General features: G+C 33.6%; 1 protein-coding gene across 1 annotated transcript; it reads right to left on the minus strand.

Moving 5' to 3' along the window:
• Positions 1–4,533: 4,533 nt before the first annotated feature.
• On the minus strand, positions 4,534–8,623 carry LOC105788251 (cation/H(+) antiporter 18). Its single transcript, XM_012615052.2, has 4 exons — positions 8,462–8,623; positions 7,126–7,378; positions 6,037–7,038; positions 4,534–5,924 (listed from the first exon to the last, which is right to left on the minus strand). The coding sequence occupies exons 2-4, from the start codon at positions 7,321–7,323 to the stop codon at positions 4,722–4,724; spliced, it is 2,403 nt and encodes an 800-aa protein (XP_012470506.1). The 5' UTR covers positions 7,324–7,378; positions 8,462–8,623; the 3' UTR covers positions 4,534–4,721.
• Positions 8,624–24,399: the final 15,776 nt, after the last annotated feature.

The raw sequence follows: 24,399 nt of genomic DNA on the forward strand, positions 1-24,399 counted from the left end.
AGAGCTGGAATAAGGATAAGAGGACAGGCTGATCAATAGGACAATTGCACAGAGTAACTCTAGGGTGCTAAAAGATTGATCCCTTTTTCATCGTTCCTCAAGGTATTTGTAAGGAAGGTCCTATTGTTCATTTATGTGACGTATATCATGCGATCTTATCAATACGATTTCATTGTGGCTAAATGGACTCCTTATTATATCAAGAGCATGTTTACACTAGGACAATGTTCATACTTAAGAGTGGGTGGGTAATTCCTTTTAGTAAGAAAAGTGATTTTACCAAAAGATGTTGGAAGCTGGAGGCCTTCCAAGGCATTACTTTAGATAGAGCCAATGTGGAGGTTAATGATGTGTCTGGTGCAGACATGTGTATGAGTAGCGAAAGGGTATAACAGTACCCTCACCTGAGACGAATCGGAGGTTATAAAGTGGCTTTCCATTAGATAAAACCTAGATCTTGATTAAGGTTTGTATCGCCAGAGAAGATGGAAAAGCGTTAAACTCTTTCTAGAATATTTAAGATAAATGCAAAGTTTTTTGGAGAAGAGTGACCATGATGAAGAGTATCTGACACAGTGTTGGTGGTTAGATGTTATTGGTTATGGTTTTCAAACCCAAAACGCTGTGTTTGTAAAAGAGCTTTGAAAAATCTATAAATCTGGGCTTATGTCTTCCCTGAAACCATTTTTTCTTTTCAAAGTTCTCATGTACTTGCTACTTGAAATTTGTTTTCAGTGGTTGCAGTTCAAGATTTTCTTTATTTCATTGTCTTTTTTATGATCTCACAAAAGAAATGGTTAGACTTGCAATGAGATGAGGAAGAACTGGTAGGTCTTTGTCGCAAAGGGGCCGAAGTGTGTTATCTATCTTTGACAACAAGGCGATGACGACCAATCCTAGGGGAACTACGACGACTAGGGGTAATACAGGGCAAATCCTTAAACACCTAAGAGATGTAGATGAGCCGGTGGCTTGTGGTGAATGTAGGTGCACTATAATGAAAAAAGAGATGTGGAGGGTGCTAAGGTGCACAAATCTTCTCACAAGGCATCCCAAGTATGGATTTAGTATTCTGGAGAGGAAGCATCGTCTAAGCTCCATGTTTGGTTTGAGCTATGGTGGGGGGAGGCTGTGGTTCTACTTGTCGCTGTACTTATTGGAGGCAGGATTCTACTTGCCACCTCATTATTTTGTTATGGATTTATGCCCATGAATATCCTTTATGCATTTAGTGGGATTAAATGTTTATCTGGCCTCGTCACATCAATGGATTAGAGGATCTATAAATACCTTAAGGAACGATGAAGAAGAGATCAATCTTTTAGCATTCTAGAGTTACTTTGAGGAATTGTCTTCTTGATCAGTTTGTCCTCTTGTCCTTCTTTTTTTTTACTCTTGATCTCTTTAGGTGAACCAACTTCTTTTGCATCACATTGATCTCCTCTTTTTCTTTCTCCCTTTTGATATATTGTATCAACAAATATGAAAGTTTAATGACGATTGTAAACTCAAAAAAATGTTAATATGAAAATACTACGAAATGATGAGGAGCAAAAACATTAGTTAATATCATGTGATTTTGGGTTGAAAAATATTGTTAGATCAGTTAATAATAATTAGAAAAGTCCAATTTAAATATAAAATTCGTGAAATGATCAATGTGAGATAACATCATTTTAACAAATATATAGTTGAACTTTTAATACAAAATTAGCAAAAACAAAACTTTTAATAAAAATTTAATGATTGAGTGGATCAAAATTTTAATTTAACCTTTTTATATGTAATTTTGATACTTAGTAAAATTTTAATTTTGTTTGAACTTATAGTGAGTGAAGCGTGAACACTTTATTTGCTTCAAATCTTCAAACATCATAGAGAAACACGTATTGTATAATGAATGCTTAACTTATTTACCATTTAAGTAAATAGAAAATTATTGATGTTGGATCAGAATGCAACTGAGGTAAGGCATTAGCTCAACCTAATAGGGTTGAGAATTGCTAGGAAGAGAGGAGAGAGAAGTTGAAGAGAGAAAAAAAATTCATATTCTCTTAGTTATTCTCCTCTAATATTTATATGGAGAGTTGTGGTGCTACGTGGGAACATTCTAAAAGTGGATGGGTCACCTCATTGTTTTCGGTTGAAGGCTATGATGTGATCTTATAAGCTTGTGATGTAACACTATAGAGTGGGCTATAAATAAAGGTTACACAACCTATGAGAGACGGCCGATGGATCATGCCTTTAATGAGGGTGCGTAGAACATTGGGAGTACAATCAGGCGATGGGTTGAATCCACAAAGGTGCTTACTAGTAAAGGTATAAGAAAAATAGTAATACTATTGGTGAAAATTTTTAATTTCCTAAGCATAATTGAGAAATTGACATATATTAAAAAAAAAAAATACATAAATAAAACATATGGTAAGTTCTCAATTCTGATTTGTGGAGTTAAATATTTTACCTCCACACCAAATAATAATAATGTTTAAATTGGTAAGAGGTCATATTATTTGAAAATGAACAAATAAGAATAGTTGAATACATTGCATGCCTCCATTAGTTGAATTTTCAAAAACAAAATCTAAAAGAAACCTTCAAAATATTATATAATATAAAAATTGTAAAAATTCTAAACAATAAAAAATAATAAAAGAAATCCAAAAGGAAAAGAAAAAACTAAAATTTATGAAGTTTAGGATTTTGTTTTATTGTTTATGAAAAGTTTAAGATTATTTTTAAGATTATATAATTCACTGATGAAATCATAGATGGAGGAGTTTCATGTATTAACACCTCGTTTTTACGTCTTAGATGACTTTCTCATTTCTGTATATGGACGCAATAACATCCGCATACAATTCAAAGGAAGTAGTTTTATTCTTACATTTTATTTTAAAAGTTTTGACCTTTTATTGGTGGCGATAGGAAATATTTTTATGAGATGCTTTAAGTAGAATCTCTTATGATAGCAGACAATTAATTTATTGTTTAAGATTCCTAATTATATTCATTAATAACAGCTTGACTTTTTAAGCCATACTTAATATATGAAAACAACATCTATGTTTGATTTGTTAATTGTTATGCGAATAGGGACCGGGTCAAAATAAAACATGGAACCACAGTCTTGGGCACCAACTATTTGATGGTTAAATCCGCTATCAACGTAAATTATTAAAATAGTCAATTTTATTTATTTTAGGTTATATTTTAGTTATTTATATCTTAAATATTATGTTTTAGTCACTTATGTTATCGTGTTGTAACATTTTAGTCACTGAGTCGTTAATTGCCGTTAACGGTGTAATGGTAAGTTGACATGACACGTTAAATCATTATTTCAAACAAAAATTTTAAGTTAAATTCTACAATTGATCCCTATATTTTTTCATTTTGAGCAATTTAATTTTTTCTTTTATGCTCTTTTAACTTTCTTTTTATTTTTACTTTTCATTCTATTCTACTTCTCTCTCTGTTTTCCTCCTTTCTACATTTATTTTAGCGTGATTTTTCTATTTTTCTCATTTGTTAAAATTAGTCCACAAGCTCTCTTCACTTAAAAAAATTAATTTGTTCAAAAAAATAAAAGTATAGGGACTAGTTTTAGCAAAAGGAAAACATAGAAAAACTACGTTAAAAGAAATGGAGAAGGGAGGAAAATAGAAGGAGGAGCAGAAGAGAATGGAAAATAAAGAAAAAAAAGAAATGTTAAAAAAATTAAAAAAAAAATTTAAATTGCTCAAAATGAAAAAATATAGGGAGCGATTGTATAATTTAACCTAGAATTTTTGTTTCAAATAATGATTTAACGTGCGACGTCAGCTTACTATTACACTGTTAACAGCAATTAATGACTCAATGACTTTAATGTTACAACGCGATAACGTAAGTGACTAAAACGTAACATTTCGAACATAAGTGACTAAAATGTAACCTAAAGTAAACAAAAATGACTATTTTAATAGTTTACACAAAAAATAATAATTTAAAATGTTTAATTAGTATTATGAAATGGGATAAGGATTATATTAGTACAAAATAAATAGAATTTATAAAAATAAATACATTTAATTGAATTTAAGTTAATTTAAATATTTTTTATAGTTTATAAAAGGAATGCTTATGCTTTTATATTATTGTTTAGTAGTTTCATTTTTGTGCTATTTTATTTAATAATTAAAATACTTTATATTAAGTTTTTTAAAAGAATTTAAAAATAATATAAGTAAAAAATTAAAATAATAGTTGAAAATTAATATATTAGAAAAGTGAAAAAATCTAAAATAATAATGTCACATAAATAATTGTAAGAAATAGGTTATTATTTGAATGAAAAAGTAAATAAAACTTCAATTATAAACGCTTCTTTTTCAACAATGATTTAATATTATAATAAAAGAAGTGTTGAAGGTATTCACTTGTGAATGTGACATATGGTTATTTCTTAAGATATTTGTGTACTTTATTTTGTAAAATATATATTAATGGGAGGGGCGAGTGAATATAGATAGTAAAATAATATACAAGTGATGAAAATAGCAACATGCTAACAGGATGTATATTCGACGAAAGGTATTGGCATGGTTTGTAATCCCATGATAAAGTAACAGCCAATTTATTGTTCCATTTAATTATCACGATCATGATTGTTTATCTTCGTCACCATACTGTACATCATACGTTATTAACAAGGCAGAGCAAACGTTTTTCATCGATCAAGCACTTTCTAGATCTTCGTTGGAAATCGCTGCAACTGCAACCTTTGTAGAAGATATTGACGGACGAGGCGATTTCTTTGCGATTTTATATTGTTGCACCACCAAAACAGATGCCGTTGTTGAGAATTCTTGGGAAGTCAATAGGCTGCCTATTGGCCCTAATTCAGGGCATTCGCTCTTTGCGTTCAATTTGGCAGTCACATGAGTTTCAGGCATTTGGCCCACCACGAATAGGTTGCATCGGTTGAATTCTCCAATCGCTTCAATGGTTTCCGTGGAATTTCTTACCACTCTTTCTTCGAAACTTATTGACTTGTCATTTGAGATCTTGTTCTTGAATTCCATTAAATATTGTTCGTCGCTTGTGCTTATATCTGTTGTGACAATCTCACCCGAAACTTCGGGGCCTGGTAAGAAGCGAACAATGGTTAGACTGATGCCGGGGTGCTCGGCCATACGTGCACCGTAAGCGAGTGCTTCACGATCATCGTTTCCACCAAAGAACAAGACGGTTATGATGGAATCAACGTTGCTTGCCGATATATGCGTGCTTCCACCTAGACCACGGTCGACTAAGATGCCGACCGAGCACGGTGCGTTTTCGAGAACTCGCTTATTGATCAATTGATAATCAGTTCGAGTCGTCTCGAATGTTCCGTCCACCCTCTGGTGCTTATGGAAGGGGAGAACTATCATGGCTGCCCTTTTTCTTTCTGCACTTTCGCAGATATCCTCATGCAAGCTAGATAAGGATGAGATTGCCGTCATCGGGCGGACCGACACTCGGCTTAGTTGCCTAAAAGTCTCGAAAACCACCACAATTTGATCACCATCTGATTGTGTGCCTTTATTCCAAAACGGTAACCCATTCTTTCTTGCCCTATGGACCATAAGTATGGCGGATGGCCTTTCTGAGAGCTCCATGAGATGCAACGCGTAAACACATAGTCCTTCCTTTTTCTCAGTACCACGTGAAGCCTCAATGAGATTAATCATAGTGGGAATGTTTCTATAACTGTGGAAGCAGGCCAGTATTCGAAGCTGAGAATTACTCTCTTTCCTTTCAATTGTCTTGTGTTTGTAGTCTCCTTTACCCTGTCGTTTAGCTGGCTTATATACCGCCATCACAAGCGGAGTAGTTAAAAAAGTTGTAAAGACGGCCATCAAAACCATGATTGCAAATGTTTCATCGTTCAAAACCTGCCAAATATCAATTTGAAAACATTGATTAACTAAGTTTTTATATATAAACGAAATGAACATAGAGACCAATCCAATCTCAAATAAGTAATCAAGTTTAATCAAGTTTTACCTTTCTGTCTTTACCGATGTTGAGAACGATGAGCTCCACCAAACCTTTTGTATTCATAAGGACCCCGAGGGCTAAAGCCTCACTGAAAGGCAACTTGCATAGAAGGGAAACGGAGACAGTGCCGACTATCTTTCCAAAACATGCGGTAATGATGACTAGAACAAGGAGGCCCCAAGACTGAGCCCCTTGAATTGTGGCAATATTTGTTTTCAATCCACTAGACACAAAATACAGAGGAAGAAAGAGGCCGGAAACAAGGTCTTCAACTTTCTCCACTAGGGCACCAGCAAATGGACCTTCTTTGGGGACAAGAACTCCCATTACAAATGCACCAAACAAGGCATGGATTCCAATAAGATCTGTAATAAAGCCTGCTGCCAAAACTGCTGTTAAAGTTGCACATACATACAATTCATTCACCGGTTCACCCTCAGGGCAACGTTGAATCATCCATTTGAATATAGGAGGGACAATGAATATACATCCAACGATAAAACCAGTGCCAGACAAGAAAACCCACAATGATACAAGGGGAGATTTGTCTGTCGCTGATAAGGCAATGGCAAGAGCTAGTAAAATCCATGCAGCCACATCATTGACTGCAGCAGCTGACATTGCCATTCGGCCTAAATCAGTGGTTAAAAGCTTTAGTTCAGCCAAAATACGGGCCAAGACAGGGAAGGCAGTGATGGAAAGAGCAACCCCCATGAAGACGAGAAACGGAGCTTCATCGACACCCTTTGAGATAGTTGCACGAAGGGCATATGATGTTCCTATTCCTAGGATAAAAGGAAGGCTAATCCCTGCAACTGCTATAGAAAGAGCCTTTTTTCCGGTGCGGCGAACTGATTTCATATCCAACTCTAGGCCAACTAGAAATAGAAAGAAAAGGAGACCAAGATTGGCTATAGTATCCAACACTGTAAGGCTCTTAGTTGGGAAGATTGTATTCAGGTAGTTTTTGTTTCTTCCAAGAGCTGATGGACCAAGTAATATTCCACCCTGCAAGAAAAAGATTCCAAGCCATTAAATTCTCCCCCTATTGTTATTTGCATAGGTGGAAAATAAAACCTGAAAAGAGGAACTTACCACAATCTCGGCGATGACACGAGGCTGCCGTAGAGGCTTAAGAAGAAACGCAAGAATACGAGTGAGTGCAACCACAATACATATCTGAAGGATGGCGAGAGGGAGTGCAAAATCCAAAGGGTTATCACCCTGGAACACCCCGTTCGATGTAGCTTTCATTGGATGACATTGGCTTGATGTTGTAGCATTCGTCGCCATATTGTACCAGTACCGATAACACCAACCAATTTGCAATTGATAAATTTCAGTTCACCTGTATACGGTACCAATTAGTTTAGGAAGTAATTCTATACCGAAATTCAAGTTTTCCTTGTCCTAGCAAAAATCTAATTCCAACTTCTAACTTAAAATTTTAATCTAATTCTAATACTACTCACTAATATTATAAAATTAAAGACTTAAATGATTCATACGTTATTTCTTTTATAAAAAAAAATACATGCATTATTTCAATAAAAGAAATTGGAGTTGGTATGTAGTAAAAATATATGAAACGCGTAAAGATTGTGAGGGTTAATAACAATATCATAATTTGACTAAGATAGCTTAATTGGTCAAAGAAAGATCATTAAAATTTTAAAGTTCAGCCACGATACGTGTGGCCCTTTTCATACGTAGGAACTATATTAACTATGATAATAAAATAATATAATGAATCTAATTTCATGTGCAATACAACACGTTGGATAAGGTGTAAATATTTTCTTAATTAATATTAGTGTAAGTAATTATAAGGTGAATGCGGGCTTTAAATCTCTCTCTCTCTATATATATTCCAATCTCTTAATTACATTTTGACTATATATTTAAAAACAAATATTTGTAAATTGTAACTCTTCAAAAAACAAACCCTTCCATTCCTATAAACAAAAATCTCACCTCCTGCTTTATTTCACCATCATTCTATTAACGGATTGCACTGCATATCTTAATAAGAGAGAAGTTGGCAGAGGTTGCGGCCATTAGGGTCTTTTTCAAATAAATTACTCTACTTTTTCAACGCACTTCAACAACGTTCCTCCCTACAGGAGTAACTGAAAGCAAGATTTCCGATGCAAACTTTTTTGGGTCTAGTTCCATCCCTGCCCTCAAACTCGCCTCAAATTTACGATCTCAACCACTCAGAAAAGCTTAGAATCAATTATCTTCGAAACGCATGGATGAATATCCGTTTCAGTCTCATAATTACTATGAAAACCTTACTTTCTTAAGACGAAAGGAAATTATACTTTTTTTTTTTTTGCTATCTGGTGATTTTCTTAGTAACCAAACAGAAAACTTTACTTCAGAGAAAAAAAACCGAAGAAAAAGAAAGAAAGAAGAGAGTAGTATTCACCTGAAACTTGAAAGCTCTGTTACCGTAAGAATCTGTCACTCAATGCACATCGATTTTCACTTCATTCTTTGAAATCAGTGAAGAAATGAGGAAATACAATTATGAAAGACTGATAACCCAATGGTTTTGAATGGTAGACTGGTGAGCAGCTTGGCAAACCCAGTTTCATTATATAGACCCTCGCGTGATAATTTAAGTTCCGATTTTGCCATCTTATGACCTCTATGGTTTTATTTTATTTAAGGGTAAATTATCAAAATAGTCAATTTTGTTTGCCTCAAATTACATTTTAATGATTTATGTTTGAAATGTTATGTTTTAGTCACTTACATTGAAGTTTTGTTACGAAATGGTCACTCTACCGTTAATGCCAACGTGGATGCCTAGCTGGGACGAGAAAAGTTAATTTTTTAATATAAATATAGAATACAGAAATTTGCCCTAAAATCCAATTTTCTCCGATTTAAAAAGAAGCAACATTAAAATTTTTTTTGTTACCATCAGAGAAAAGAAGAAGAGCAGAAAGACATTGAAGAAGAACAAGAAAAAAACAGCGCACCAACCTCTATACTTACTTGATATTGTGGTTGCCCACAATACACAAACAAACAAAGATGAAGTATGTCGTTCTGTTTGTACATATATAGAAAAACATGAAAAGATAGATCATCTTTTTGCAAAAAAATAAATACTATAATATCTAAACCCAAAATCCAGGTAAAGAACAAAAAATTTCTTACTCGTTGTAATTCATGCCTGGACCCTCCATTGAATCGATCATTTGTTCTTCTATTTTGAATAAAAAAACAACCGATTGATGAAGCACTCAATTTGATTTCTACTGTTTCAATTCAACAAAGATGACTATAAAAATAGATGGTTTTTTTTAGTCAAAATAGAAGCGAAAACTAAAACAAAAAGGAGACTAAGGATTCTTTTTTTTCCTGTTAAAGGATTAATCTGATGCATTAGTTTGATTATTTTAGAAAACAAAATTAATATTTTGCATTAATTAATTTAAAAAATTCAATTAATTAAATTTATTTAATTAAAAAATCAATTAATTTACTTGGTTGGACATCTACGTTGGCATTTTAACCCCATTTTAACTGCCACATCGAACTATTGTTTGGAAGGAATCAAATAATAACGTAAGTGATTAAATCGTAATATTTCAAATATAAATGACTAAAATGTAACCTAAGACAAATAAAAACGACTATTTTAATAGTTTATCTTTTATTTAATGACACAACTACCCTATATGATTCTACCCTCTTTTTATGGATAAGTCTAGCTTAAATTATTAAGATGTTACAGAATATGTATAGAGGAGATTATTCATAGAATTAAAGAAAATTAAATTAATAGTAGATTTTGTTATAAGTACTTAATGTTAAAAATATATTTTTAATTTGTATTTTAATATTATTAAAGGTGATCTATCTAGTTAATCACTTAAGACACTTTCATTTTGTTATTTAAAATGAAATTCTTACAATTTTATCAATTAACTTTTAAGGTGTTTTTATTTTAATCATCCAAGCGTTAAATTTTTAATGATTAGCTATACAAATTACATCATGTTTACACTTTTCTTTTGGTTATTGAAAAAAATATTTTTAAGTATTGATTTGGGTAAAAAATTAAGAATTAAAGTGAAAAACGGTAGAAACTAAAATAATGCATCAAAATTGTTAAATTGTGCTTGTTTACCTCCTTGTCATAAGTTCTATTTTTTTTCAAAATTGAAATTTTAAACTTCAAAACATCAACCTCAATTAAATGAAAGTGAATTATTTTAAATATTGGTAATTGGATGACCAACTAGGTAAATTACCCTACTATTAAACATGCGTTTTAATGCTATTAAAATATATTCAATAATGAACATTGGTGGAGTAGTAATAAACTTTTGTTTTAATACTATTAAACACATGTTTGATCATTGAATTTGTAATTTTTATTTAAATACAATATAAAAATATGAAAAGACAAAAGTGACACTATAATAATATTATTTATAATTAAAATAAAAGATCTTTCTATAATTTCATAATTAAGTTGGTGTCCCAATTAAAGGTGACACCTACTTAATAAATTGCTTAAATATAACTATTAAATATTAAATATTAAATATTAAATTATTTTTAAGCTTTTTATACTTAGTTTGGGTTACTAATACTTTTTTAGAGATAAATAAGTTTATTTGCAACAAATTTTAATCCTTAGCATAGTAACAAAGTTAACTTGGAAGAAGCATTCAAAATGTTTTACTTAATATCCCTTTTGGAACAACATATGATTAAAACTATTGCTCAAGATAACTATGTTCATGACAACTTCTACCATGAATAGCTTTACCAAGAACAATTATCTTTAGGCCTTGACATATATAAGATAGTAGTTAAAACTCTTGTCAGACACCCGTTTGGCACAGATTCAAACCGTGTTATCTCCATCCCCAACTCATATTATTGTATATATAAAAAAAGAACAATTATCTTTAGAGCAATTGTTATTCAAGAATAGCTATTAATTGTTCGGGATTACCTCTTCCAAGAACATCATACCAGAGTAGTACCTTTATAAAACAACTCACTTATAAAACAAAATTATCATGGGAAGTTTCATCTTCAATAAGTATTCCTTAAAAGATGTTTCCCTATGTATTATTTCATCGAGACATAAAAATTTAGATAAGCTAAAAATATGACAAAGTTCTTGGGTTAGCTTCACTATTAGCATGTTTTATGGATTTAACTTGGTGTATTAAATATTAAATTAATTAAGGGTTTTCTTTTAACCTTTTATGTGGTATTGTGTGTTTCTCCTTCTCTTTCTTTTCTAAAACATAATAAACTCTTATTCACTATTCACCATTGTCAACAATTCAAACTCTTATCAAAACAAAGCATTTACTCCTTAAGCAATTGGCAATATTCCTCATTAATTCATACTTAATGATTAAGTTACTACACCTATAAATAAGAGTTCTTACACTTACTTAAGGACTTTTAACTATTTTAGTAAGGAAAACTTTCTAACTCTTTTTGTATTCTTTTCATTTTAATTATCTTCTTAGCCTTGTTCTCCCTTTTACCAAGTCTTTCTATACCAGTCTAATCACCACCTACAATTGTGCTAAATACTTTAGGGTCCTCTCTAGTCTTCTCCTTTGTTGTCTACCAATAATATCATAATGTGCCAAATAAGAATCTGACATGTTAGATGCATAATAGCAAGAATTGTGAATGAGTTATATATTCTCATAGCTAGATCATTGCCACGTTACAAGGTGGTTGCAACATATTTTGGATTTATTCTCAAATTTGCCAAAAAGAAAGGACATTTTATGAATCTATTTAAAAGTTACCCATTCATTGCTGTAGAGACATGGTTTTCCTGAATAATAATCATTTTGCCTTTATTTTTCATGTTTATCTGTGTATCGCTTATATGGTATTTGAGCCAATTTGGATCATGACTACCATCCCCCTCCCTTGTTCATCATGACTGATATTATTGATGAATCTGCTCCCTTTCCTCAGTTTTTTAGCGATAAAAATGAATCTTTCTTCTCCACCAAGCATGTTAATTTCAAATTGGATGAAAAAAATTATCTTCTCTGGAAACAACATGTTCTATTTACCATTCATGGCCATAGCTTGGAGCATTTCCTTGACATCTCAACCTTCCCACCCTCAAAATTTACTATCACTGAGTTTGGCAAATTTGTCCCAAATGAAGCTTATACTCTCTTTGTTAAACAAGACTGTGCACTTGCCTCATGGCTTTTGTCCACGATGAGCCCCAATATCTTGTCTCAACTTGTTGGTGCAAAAACCGCAGCTTGTATCTGGTCCACCTTGACTCAATTATTTTCAACTATTTCTACAACCAAGGTGATGCATCTTTATTGCAAGCTTCACTCCCTCCAAAAAGGTGCCCTTTCTATGCGAGATTATCTTCCTCAGATTAGAGAAGGTTGTGACACTCTCGCTGCGTGTAGCAGCCCTATCTCGGCCATTGAGCACAATTCAGCCATCTTGAATGGCTTACCCCATGACCATGACTTTTTCATAGCTGTTATCACCTCTAGCCATGAACCATATACCTTCGATCGTGTAGCATCTATCCTCATAGATGCTGAGTCTCGACTTTAAGAACCTTTCCGCTTCCCTATGTCTATTAACACAACACAAGTTACAGCTCCCTTCCTTATAAATATTGACTCTACCTTGCGCCTTAAGCTTCCTACCTCTAGCTCATCTGGTTTCTCTTCTCCCTTTTCTAGTCAAGCCCACTTCTCAGGGTTAGTAACCCCCACCCACTTTGTTCCCAGGCCACGTTTTCTTTATTTCAATCGTGGTAGAGGTAGAACCACTTATTACCTGCAATGCCAACTTTGTGGCAATATGAGACATCTTGTAGACCATTATTACTATTGCTTTAACCAATCGTTTCTAGGCATCCAATCTTCTACTCCAACTAAACCAGCAATTGTCAACCTTATTGCAAATATCTGCATCTACAGTGTCAATCCCCAAACTATGAATTTTCCTCACACGCTTTCACCTCATCTGATGGGTATTATCCATTTTTCAACATCCCACTTCTGACTCAATGAGCTCTAGCACTACTATTTCTACCTCTGTTACCTCCAACGATGCGTTAAACTTTCAAGTCCCAACTGCTCACTCTACTGCCACTACTCCACCCATAATGCAAACTTGGGTCCCAGACTCTAGAGCCTCTCACCACATCACTAACAATCTTGTCAATCTCTTGGTTAATAGTCCCTACATTGGGTCTAGTAAGGTTATCGTAGGTGATGGCTTTTCTCTTTCAATTAACTATATTGGCATTTCTATTATACCTTCTACTTCTCGGCTACTATTGTTAAATGACTTATTACATTTGCCCACTATCTCTCACAACTTGCTCTTTGTTTTAAAGTTTGTCAAATACAACTTGGTTTATTTTGAATTCCATTCTGGTTATTGTCTTGTTAAGGATAAATCCACAAATGAGGTCATCTTGTATTACATGAAATAGAATAGTCTGGATCACTTTCTTGCTACACCAACTACTCCACAGCTGCTACAAACTATTGTTATGGATGTTGCTAGTATTTCTTTTATCTTCTTTGTCTCCTAAATTTTGGTTATGGCATAAACGTCTTGGCCATCATTCAATTGAGGTGCAAAATAAAGTCATGAAGCAGTGCAACAAATCTCAATTTGTACATCAACACACTCCTTTGTGCGAGGCATGCTGCATGAAGAAGAGTCATCATCTACCTTTCACTAGCTCTACTACTACCTATACCAAACCCTTTGAGTTAGTTGAGGTTGACTTATGGAGACCAACTCATGAATCTTCATCTGGTTACCGTTATTACTTATCCTGTATTGATGTATTTTTAAGGAATTGTTGGTTGTATTTACTGAAATCGAAAGATCAAACCATTATTGCCTTTGACCTCTTTAAGAAACTTGTTAATAATCAATTTTTTACTCACATTGTTGCTATTCAAACTAATTAGGGAGGTGAATTTAAAAACTTCACCTCATACTTGTCAAATTGTGGAATCCAACATCGTATCACTTGCTCTCATACTTCTCAACAAAATGACATTGTTGAGTGAAAACATAAACATATTGTTGAGACGGGTACCACTTTATTAGTTCAAGCAAATCTTCCTTTTAGGTTCTGGACTGATGCTTTGATCAGTGCCGTCTACCTTATAATTCGCCTCCCGACCAATGTTCCTAGTGAAATCTCACCACATGAAAAACTCTATGGTAGGAAACCAAACTACGAATTCCTGTGGGCATTTGGATATCAATGTTTTCCTCATCTTCTTCCATTTAAGCCTGACAAGTTGGATTTTTGCTCAAAAGCTTGTATTTTTCTGGGTTACAACCCAATGCATCATGGATACAAATGTCTCGACAAAGACTTGGGTAAAATTTATATTTCCAGACATGTTCTATTCAATGAGCATGTTTTTCCCTTTGCAACTAGTCAATCATATCAGGAGGCTAATGATTCCATCGAGTTTAAGTTACCTCATCTTCTTATGGCTTCTTCATCTCAATTGACTTTTCATACTATTCATTTTGGCACCTTAGCACCGCCTCCTCTGCCATCATCCTCTACTTCTCACTCAACTGATGCAAGTCACTTTGACACTCTTGTAGACTCGCATGATCTTCACACAAATGGTGAAACTTCTTCTCAAGAGCCACCACCCAATATCTCTATCACTCATAATGACTCTCTTGAAGGTACTTGTCCCAGCAACACCTATTGGGAAATGTGTCCATATTGTAGTAAACATGTAACTGTTTTCTATTTATTTAAACGATGAATAAATAAAGTTAACTTCACATTTCACTATTATGTCTTTTGTATTTCTTTCTTTCATATTTTACATTAATAGTAAAATTATGACAAGAAAATATTAGCTCTTTTGATTGTCTAAGTTCAAACTGATGATAAGTGGCACTATAAGAATGTTTACATTGCGAAAAAGACAACTTACTTTAGAAGATAATTTAAACGAGTTTGTAATCTCTTAAAAGAATCAAAGTGAGCATTTGATTCAAATATTGAAAAGGATTATTATATCGTTTACAATTCCAATTGCGGAGATGACTAGTCTTGGCTACTGGAGTAGTTGACTCTACGCGTAGAGACATGGATGTATTCATTGAAAGAATGATACATTGAGCTGGACTCAAGATGATTTAATTTTGAATCCGTTTGTAAATTAATTCACTTGTGATGTCTATGGTGTGATTTAACTAAATCCTGGGTTAGTCGCTAACCATGCGTATGTAACTCATGTGCTTCGATATAAGTGGAGGCTTATGCTCTAAAGATGATCGAGCCGATAGTCGATTTATTGGGTACATGACTTGTATATGGCATGATTTTACTAGCAACAGTGGAATTCATAGCTCAATTAAAGAGTTAACGATATCCTCTCATTGGCATTATGTGGATTGATAAATATAGAATGTAACCACAAGTTACTCGTTCTCGAACAAATAATTTATCACAGTCATTTGTTGACAGTGGTCATATTAATATTAAGAAGACACAATAGTGACAATAAGATAAAATAAGATTGTATTAAGTGAATAGATTTAACTCAAATGAATCAAAGATATCATATGAAGGTAACACACTCATGACGAAGTCATTGGGCAAAACAGTTGGATGAATTGCTTTCATAAAGAGTATACGATAAGAAGTTTACAATCATGGTACTTCTTGTGGACTGACTTCATAATTAAGTAACTGCGAATTACCGGAACAAAGCTTCTGGACATAATTGTAATTACTAGAGTCTAATTGTATTTGTCAGATTGGTCCTTCCGCTACCTCAACAAAAGCTCGATTGGACTACATTTGAATTAAAAGAAAATTCTACGACTTTGGAAATAATTTAATTGAGTTGATTTGTTCGATGTGGAATCAAATTGGGCGGTCGTAAGAATTGTTCAACTAGAGAATTTGATTAAAGAATTTTCTTGAAAAATTAATTTGGAAAATCTAAGTGATTTTTGAGAAAATTAATTTTGATCAAGTAAAATTAAATTAATCAAATTAATTAAAAATATATTATATTTTTGGAAAATAATTTTCAAGTCAAAAAATTGACCCAATGGGTAATTGAACTTGAAAATTGGACCTGAAATTGTAAATTGGGCTAGGAAGCAAAAAACCAAGACCAAGACCTAAAAACTGATTGAACCAGGCTTGGTATGTGAAACCGGTTCGACGATCCAGCACCGGACCGGTTGGGCTATCATTGGTTCGGACTGAACTTACAGCAATTGAACCAACTCGAGGTGTCGGGGGCTGCGAAAATAACATTCCGGTGGCCAGAAATTGGTTAGTGACAGTGGGTCTTCGGTGATTGAGCAGTGGAAGAATTACACTCTTACTAGGACTCTATCAAAGAATTTGATTTCAGATTAACTATTCCAAAAATAATATTATTTTAATAGATTTAATATTAAATTAAATTTAATACTTATCTTAATAGCATTTTGTTAATTTAATATTAAAGCGATTATCTTAATATTAAATTTAATTTAATGTTTATCTTATAGATAAATATTCCTTCATTTAATTGGTAACTTGTACAGTTCACACTCTTTGACTCTACTCATAAATTTTCCAGTAATAAATCTTTCCCAACGAGATCTATATTATACAGTAGCGGTATGTAAGGATGAGGATTAATTGGGCAGCTGACCCTGTTAGTCCATTCTTTGCAAGAGTCAAAGTATAATCTTTTTGTTTTTTATATAGGATTTTCCCCGCTTAATGGATAAGCATTTGCTACCAATGGGGAATTTTTTTCTCATCTTAAATTCAAAGATTGGATTTGCGACAATGGAAACCATAAATTTCATACACAATACTATTAATTTAATAAGATTTAATATTAAAATGATTAAGTTTAATCATAGTTGATCTCTCTAAACTCTTCTTATATAAAGAGAGTATTGGGTTATTATTTTACACACACTTGAATTCAAGAGAAAATTGTAGAGAGAAAATTCTCTGAAGAAATTATTTCAGAAAATTTCTAAAGATATTTTTCTTATTTACAACTTGACCCAAAATTTTAGAAAAATTACGTAATTAACCCATTGGTAATTTTTGTGAAAATTTTTCTAATTCGAAGCGAGCCTACACTCAGCAGACGTGAGCTTGAGGATAGCAAAGAATACTACTCGGTCAAAGCGTTCATCCTAGATAAATCGAAAAGGTACAATTTTGATTAAGTGTTTATTATTTTAGATATCACAACCAAATTCTTGTTTTGGATTTTTTTTTAAAACTTTAGTTTTTCCCTAAATATATTATTTTCTAAATGTAACACCCTATATTTGGCCCGGTCGCCGAGCCCAAGTTCTAGGACGCTACACCAATGTCTTACATCAATTTCATCATAATCGTCACATTTAGTATGCAAGCATTTTTATTTTCTTTTGTTACTATAGCAATCATGCGAATATTAAGACATGCAAACTCAAATTAACGTTTAACTATGCTGATATACAATAAACAAACATAAAATGGAAATACATCGAGCATTATGACCACTTAGCCAATTTTCCCAAAAATGTTACGTAGGTATCGATACTAAAAGAGTGGTATCAATATTTTCTTTAATTGGTATCAATACCACTTAAAGAAAATATTGATACCAAACTTGCATTGTGTTTCTCACAAGAATTTAAAAACGTCGAAAACTATCAGTACCTTTCACAAGGTATTGATAAATTGACCTCGAGTATCGATACTTAGGCCAGGGTATCGATACTAAATCTATATTCTATTTCCCTGCACTTTCAAAAATACATAGGTTCTATTTTTAAAAACCAAATATCGGTACCTCTGCTCTAGACTATAAAATCTCACATACAACAACATTAAAACCATCAAATTTAATCCTAAACAATATGCTTCATTCACCTAGTTAAATAAACATCAAAATGTCTAAAATAGTAGTCCAAATATCATGTTCAAGTCCACAAACTTCCTAACATGAATAGCATGCAAACAAACCAAAAATTGACTTAGCATAATTGATATAAAATCTACCATATTGGCATATGACATTGCCTTTATTCCCCAAAAATAAATAAGCATATAACACCTACTAATAGAAGTTAAATAATCGGCTTGGACCACCCATCAAGACCACACCACTCACATATGCACTATGTATCTGCAATGGTTAAAAAGGAGGGGGTGAGCTTAACAAGCTCAATGAATGCTCAGAATAACCAATACGTAAACAAGTCATCATGCATCAATGAAACAGACATACATCATATTCATATCATCCTTTACTCTTATGACATATTTTACACATTAATCATCTTTCTTGAATTCATTCACACATTAGTCACATGAATATTTAAGCATATATCAATAACATTTAATCACATTCAGTCACTTTTTATGATAATTTGACTTTTGAGATTACGAAACATAAAGTGGACTCTATCACCACAAGTCGGATACACGGATCTCCATCACACCATAATGACTCAAAGAGTCGAACATGTCCCATAAGTGAAGTGTATAGCTAACACTCTCCAAAACACCACACATACATATCTCGATGAATGGAGCTTAGTTCACATTCTCTTATCTCTCTTAAACTGTCCTTAGGCCTCAACACCCCACATATATCACAACACAAAGGTGAGTACTCATAATCTTATGACATGCCAACTATATCTGACGGTCTCATAAGGTCACAAGGCCAATATCCACATTATTATCACATATTTACTTATTGATTTTTCGCACATATTCACTGCATATTCACATTAGTAGCACAATATAATCTCTGTCATATGGTATGAAAACATATCTACATATTTACTGTCACATGGCATGAATAACATACCCTCATATTCACTTTCATAACAGTCATCTCAAGCTTATTGCATATATCATAACATCTCATATATGTTCATGATTTCACAAATTCATAAACAAACATATTTCACATTTAACCATTGGTGTGAGAACACTTACACTCAGAATTTAGAGTCGGAGATTAGACCACATCTAAATTCTCAATTACACAATGAATTATCTATGAGTAGTGATCCCAAAACACTCACCAAAAATATGATTTTGCTGAAAAGCTGAAAGCTTAGGCAAGCTTGTCTTTGCCTTTGTCTCTACTCGTTGAAGGTTCTATTGACTCTAACACTTCAACAAGACAAACCACACAAACATACAATCAACAATTATTCATTGACTCACCTTAAAGAATAAAAAATAATAGCCTAAGCTACGTTCACTATTAACCGAAACATTCAACATGGAAAACTTTAAATTCAAATATCTTAGCCTACACTTAATATTTTAGCATGAAACGAATTCCCTTCATCTACATATTCATCTATGACTAATTCTCAACCTTTAAACTACACAAAACTACATGTTTTAAGGTACCGACATTTTTTGACAAATTTTGGCCATTATGACGAAAATTCATTAAATCTCGAGAATTCTTTAATGAAACTTCAAAGTAGCTTTAGAAACCTTCTAATTACATTAAAAAAGTTGAAAACACTTTAAAACCAAGTTTTAATCCACAAACCCAAAATCCATCATTAATGACCAAAATTTCGGCTTTTATCTATAACTTGTGTTTTAATGGCTAGAAATTCGATTTAAAAGTCTAGATAACATTTAAAACTAATAGGAAGATGATTGATTACCTTGAATGCAAGAAAAACAAACTTTGGAGAAATTTTAAACAATGCACTCTTGAAGAAGATGATGAAATTAATGAAGTTTTTGGGTGTTTTCTTGGTTTCAATGGAGGTTTATAGTTTAAGGGATGTTGGAAATCAAGAGAGATTAGGAATTGGAGATCAAAAGCAATTGGAAGAACAAGAGGAGAGCAAGGGATGACACAACTAGCAAAGAAGAAAGAAATAACGTGAAACATGCTGTAGATAGAGGGTTTTTAGGTTTATTTTAAAATTCTGAGTAAATTGCTTCATAAAATCTCTCATTTTTGACTCTTTTACAAATGATTCCTATTTTCAAAATTAAAGATATTTAAAACCCATTTCTAGAAATTGGTTTAATATCCTAATAGCCTTTGTTGAAAACATTATCGGTTACCAAACTTATGAAATTTCGAGTACATATAGGCTAAAATTTCTAAAATACCCTTAAAACTTCTAGGCCCAATTTTGGGGTGTGACACTAACACAACTACTAATGTGCATCCCATGACCACTCGTAACAAAAACAACATCTACAAGCCTAAGCTCTATTCAGCTATACTTGAATAACGTGAACCAGTCAACATTCAAGAAGCCTTGGTTGATCCAAAATGGTAAGAAGTTATCATGTCAGAGTATGATGTGTTCATTGCAAAAAATACATAGTCATTGGTTGGTTTACCACCTGATCGTAAACCAATTAGGTTCAAATGGCTGTTCAAGATAAAGAAAAACCCAGATGGTACAATGGCGAGGCATAAGTTAAAACTTGTTGGCAAATGTTTTTCACAAGTCCCAAGACATAACTTTTGTGAAACTTACAACTCCGTAGTAAAGTTTTCTACTGTCAATATGTTTCTAACCCTAGCAGCTTATCATGGTTGGATCCTACTATAGATAGACATCAATAATGCCTTTCTAAAGGGGGATTTATCCAAACACATCTACATTGATCAACCTCCATGTTTCGAGCAATATTGTAATGATGGCAAGGTCTTTATTTGCAAGCTTCACAAAGCCTTGTATGGCTTATGTCAAGCACAAAGGAATTGGTTTTATAAGCTTTCGCAATTCCTTTACACCATTGGCTTCAACTCCTCCAAGTTAGATCCTTCATTGTTCATTCTTGAAGACGAAAAAAATGTCACCTATATGATGGTTTATGTCGATGATATAGTGTAAACAAGTTCACAAGAGGCTATCGAAAATGTGGCTGCTCAACTACACAAACAATTCTCTTTGAAGGATCTTGGTAATGGATTTTTTATCTACGAAAAGAAATACATATTAGACTTACTCAAGCTGACATGATGAGTTCTCAACCCATGCCAACACCTATGGCAGTCGAGAAAAAAATAATTAAAGATGATGGTAGTACACTTCATGATCCACAACACTATAGGAGCATAGTTGGGCCACTTCAGTATCACTGCCATAAAAGACTATCAACAAGGTTGCGTAAAATATGCACTAACCTAGAGAATCTCATTGGACTACTGTCAAGCAAATCCTTCGCTATTTGATAGGCATTATTGATTATGGACTGGTATTCTCTTCCAATACAGTGATGAACCTGACTGCGTACTCTGATGTTGACTGGAGAAGTGATGCTGATGATCGAAAGTCCACATTTGGCCATTGTGTTTTTCTAGGAACTAGTATTGTCTCATGAAACTCCAAGAAACAAAGGTTTATTTCTCGCTCAGCTATTGAAACAGAGTACAGAAGCCTCGTTGATACAACATTTGATATCATCTGGTTACAGTCCCTGTTATCAGACTTTCACTTCAATTTGGCTAAACCACTCAAGATCTAGTGTGACAACTCACGCACAGTTATCATGGCTGCTAATCATGTTCTTTACTCAAAAATCAAGCATGTGGATTTAGATCTTGATTTTGTTCGTGAAAAGGTGTTCAACAATCAATTACAAGCCGTATATGTTCCTTCCAAGCACCAAGTTGCAGATATTTTTACAAAGCCCCTCCTATTCAAGTCATTCCAAGATTTAAAAGAAAAATTGTGTGTCGTCTCCTACAATGATGCATTTTCTTTACTAAACAAAAGGCTAGAAAGTATGGTGAATATTAGCAAGAATTGTGAATGAGCATTATATTCTCATAGCTGGATCATTGCCACGTTACAAGGCGGTTGCAACCTATTTTGGATTTATTCTCAAATCTGCCAAAAAAAAGGACATTTTATGAATCTATTTAAAAGGCACCCACTCATTGCTGTAAAGACATGGCTTTCCTGAATAATAATCCATTTGCCTTTATTTCTCCTATTTATCTGTGTATCACTAATAATGTAAAATCTTAAAAACAAGAAGTAGCCACTAATCATTTTAGTTTAGTATGATTAATTATCTATTAAACCTACTCAATGCGTAATTATCATAAACTTAACTAAGGAATCATTCCTTTAAAAAACTAAGAAATCTTTTAAAATATCTTAATATACATAATCAAAAGATTAGCACCTCTAAAATGCTTGTCTCTAAGAAAAGTACCACATTAGTCTTATAACACTTAATTTGGTCTCAATTTCAATTTTTTTCTATCTTAAATTGTTCTACCACATTAGTCTTATAACAGTAAAAGTATTTGAACAAGACCTCTATTATTAAGACGTGAGCAAATAAGCCCTATTAAAAGAATAAACTAATTAATTCACAGTACTTTTACAATGGAAACAAGTTGATAAAATTAATACAATGCTAACAAAAACCATCCATGATGTGAGTGCGAATCTAATGTGACACTAATGGCAATGAATAAAATAAAATAAAATAATATTTAATATGATGTGGAGTCTTTTGGTAAGTAAAACAAACAAAATAAACTAACTACATAATGTTTCTCTGTGTGAGGCTGTCACTAAACTGAACAATAGGAGAAAGTGCTAGTGTCACGGGGCTAGAGTTTTCTCTTGCGATCCGTGCGGCCTTAGACGATCCGTTCATCCAAACTCGCCTAAGTCAGCCTTAACTCAAGTGAGGATTCCTTAAGAACTCCTCCAAGGCACCAAATTGAAGAGCAAAAGCGATTTATGCCAAAAGAAGATAAACCAAAGAACAACAAAAAGCCACAGAAAAGAATGCACATAAGGTGTTTGAATAAATGCTCTCAGAATTCTATTACTCTTAAGAATTCAACATACAATGAAATGAGTACAAATGAGGGGGAGGCTCTCTATTTATAATTGAGCTCCCCCAAAACCGATGGTCAAGATACATTTACATCGACGGACGAGATTAACCATAACCCTTTATTTTAGGGATTTAAGATATGCAATATCAAATCTAATCTAATCTTTACAAGATATGATTCCTTCTATCTTCTAAGATTAGTTACCATATTAGCCTAAGTTGCCATATCTTCCTTATCGGGCCAACCAGGCTTTAATCTGACAAGCTTCTCCAATAGTTCTTTGAATCGGGCCAGCTCTCGTGGGCTAAATGTTCCCCATCTAATCGATAGACCTCCATGGGGCGCATCTTGTGCAACGGTCACGGACTTTGCACTTTGGCCCGTGACATTCTCCCCCACCCATTCTTGCAACGCCCTCGTTGCGACTTCCGAATGGCACTGACTTGATTCGCCTTTGAACCCTCTCGATGCCTTGGCTTTTCCCTGACTTGCCTTGCGATCAGGTTGTCCCTTTATTCGAAACCTTTGCCTTGGCTTCCATCGCGTCGTCACTTAAACCGTTGTACTCGTTGGTACATCTTGTTGGCAAGAAGTCTCTACTCTAACTTGCCTCAACTTTGACTTGTTATCTCTTGAATCATCTTGATTCTCACATCTTGGGTTAGTATTGCCGACAGTCCCTTGGCCTCCTTGTTCATGAACTTTGAAAGGGCCCCTACGACATTGCCAAGCCAACAAGTTAGAATTCAAAAAACTATCAAAGTGTTCACAATGTACCTTACTCGTAGCATTTACTTGTCCCGACTGTTTTTGCATCGCTCCCTTTTTCTTGAAGCCCGATGCACAACCCACCTTTCTCAAAGGTGTCGGCTCCATAGTCGAATCCGCAGGCTTCATATCGAATTCTTGCGCCACTAACACTTCCGAATGAGCTTTCGTAACTTTCTGTTCTATCGAGTCAATGTTCCTCCCATACGAAACATTCTCGACTAGTTGGATTGATGACAACACCTTTGCCCCCACCTTCATATCTCGATACACCGGCACAACAATTTTTGTTAACGGACCGATGATAATATGAATTTGATCAGACCATGGGTACAGAACTGTCTGAATCTTGTCAAGGAAGTTTAAGCCAAGTACATAATCGTAATCATCTAATTAGATTACCTCAAAATCTTCATTGCCCTTCCATTCACTGATTTGTAGCTCCACATTCTGAACTACTCCCATAGTTGGGGCCTCTTCAGAATTTACTGTCTTGATCTTCTTATTCGATTTCCTAATCGGCAAACCAAGCTTCTTTGTAGCCTTTTCCGATATGAACAAGTCTGATGCTCCCGTATCAATAAGAGCACTCTGCTTCTGACTCGCAATGTTGATGTCTACAAATATCAACCCTTTTGTACCATTCCTCTTCTTAGGAATGAGCACTATCGAATTAATCATTGATGGCTTCCCCTTAATAGGCTTCGCCTCTTTCGGCTCATCATTT

Source organism: Gossypium raimondii, chromosome 2 (assembly GCF_025698545.1).
Source record: "Gossypium raimondii isolate GPD5lz chromosome 2, ASM2569854v1, whole genome shotgun sequence".
In the NCBI taxonomy this organism is placed as follows: Eukaryota; Viridiplantae; Streptophyta; class Magnoliopsida; order Malvales; family Malvaceae; genus Gossypium; species Gossypium raimondii.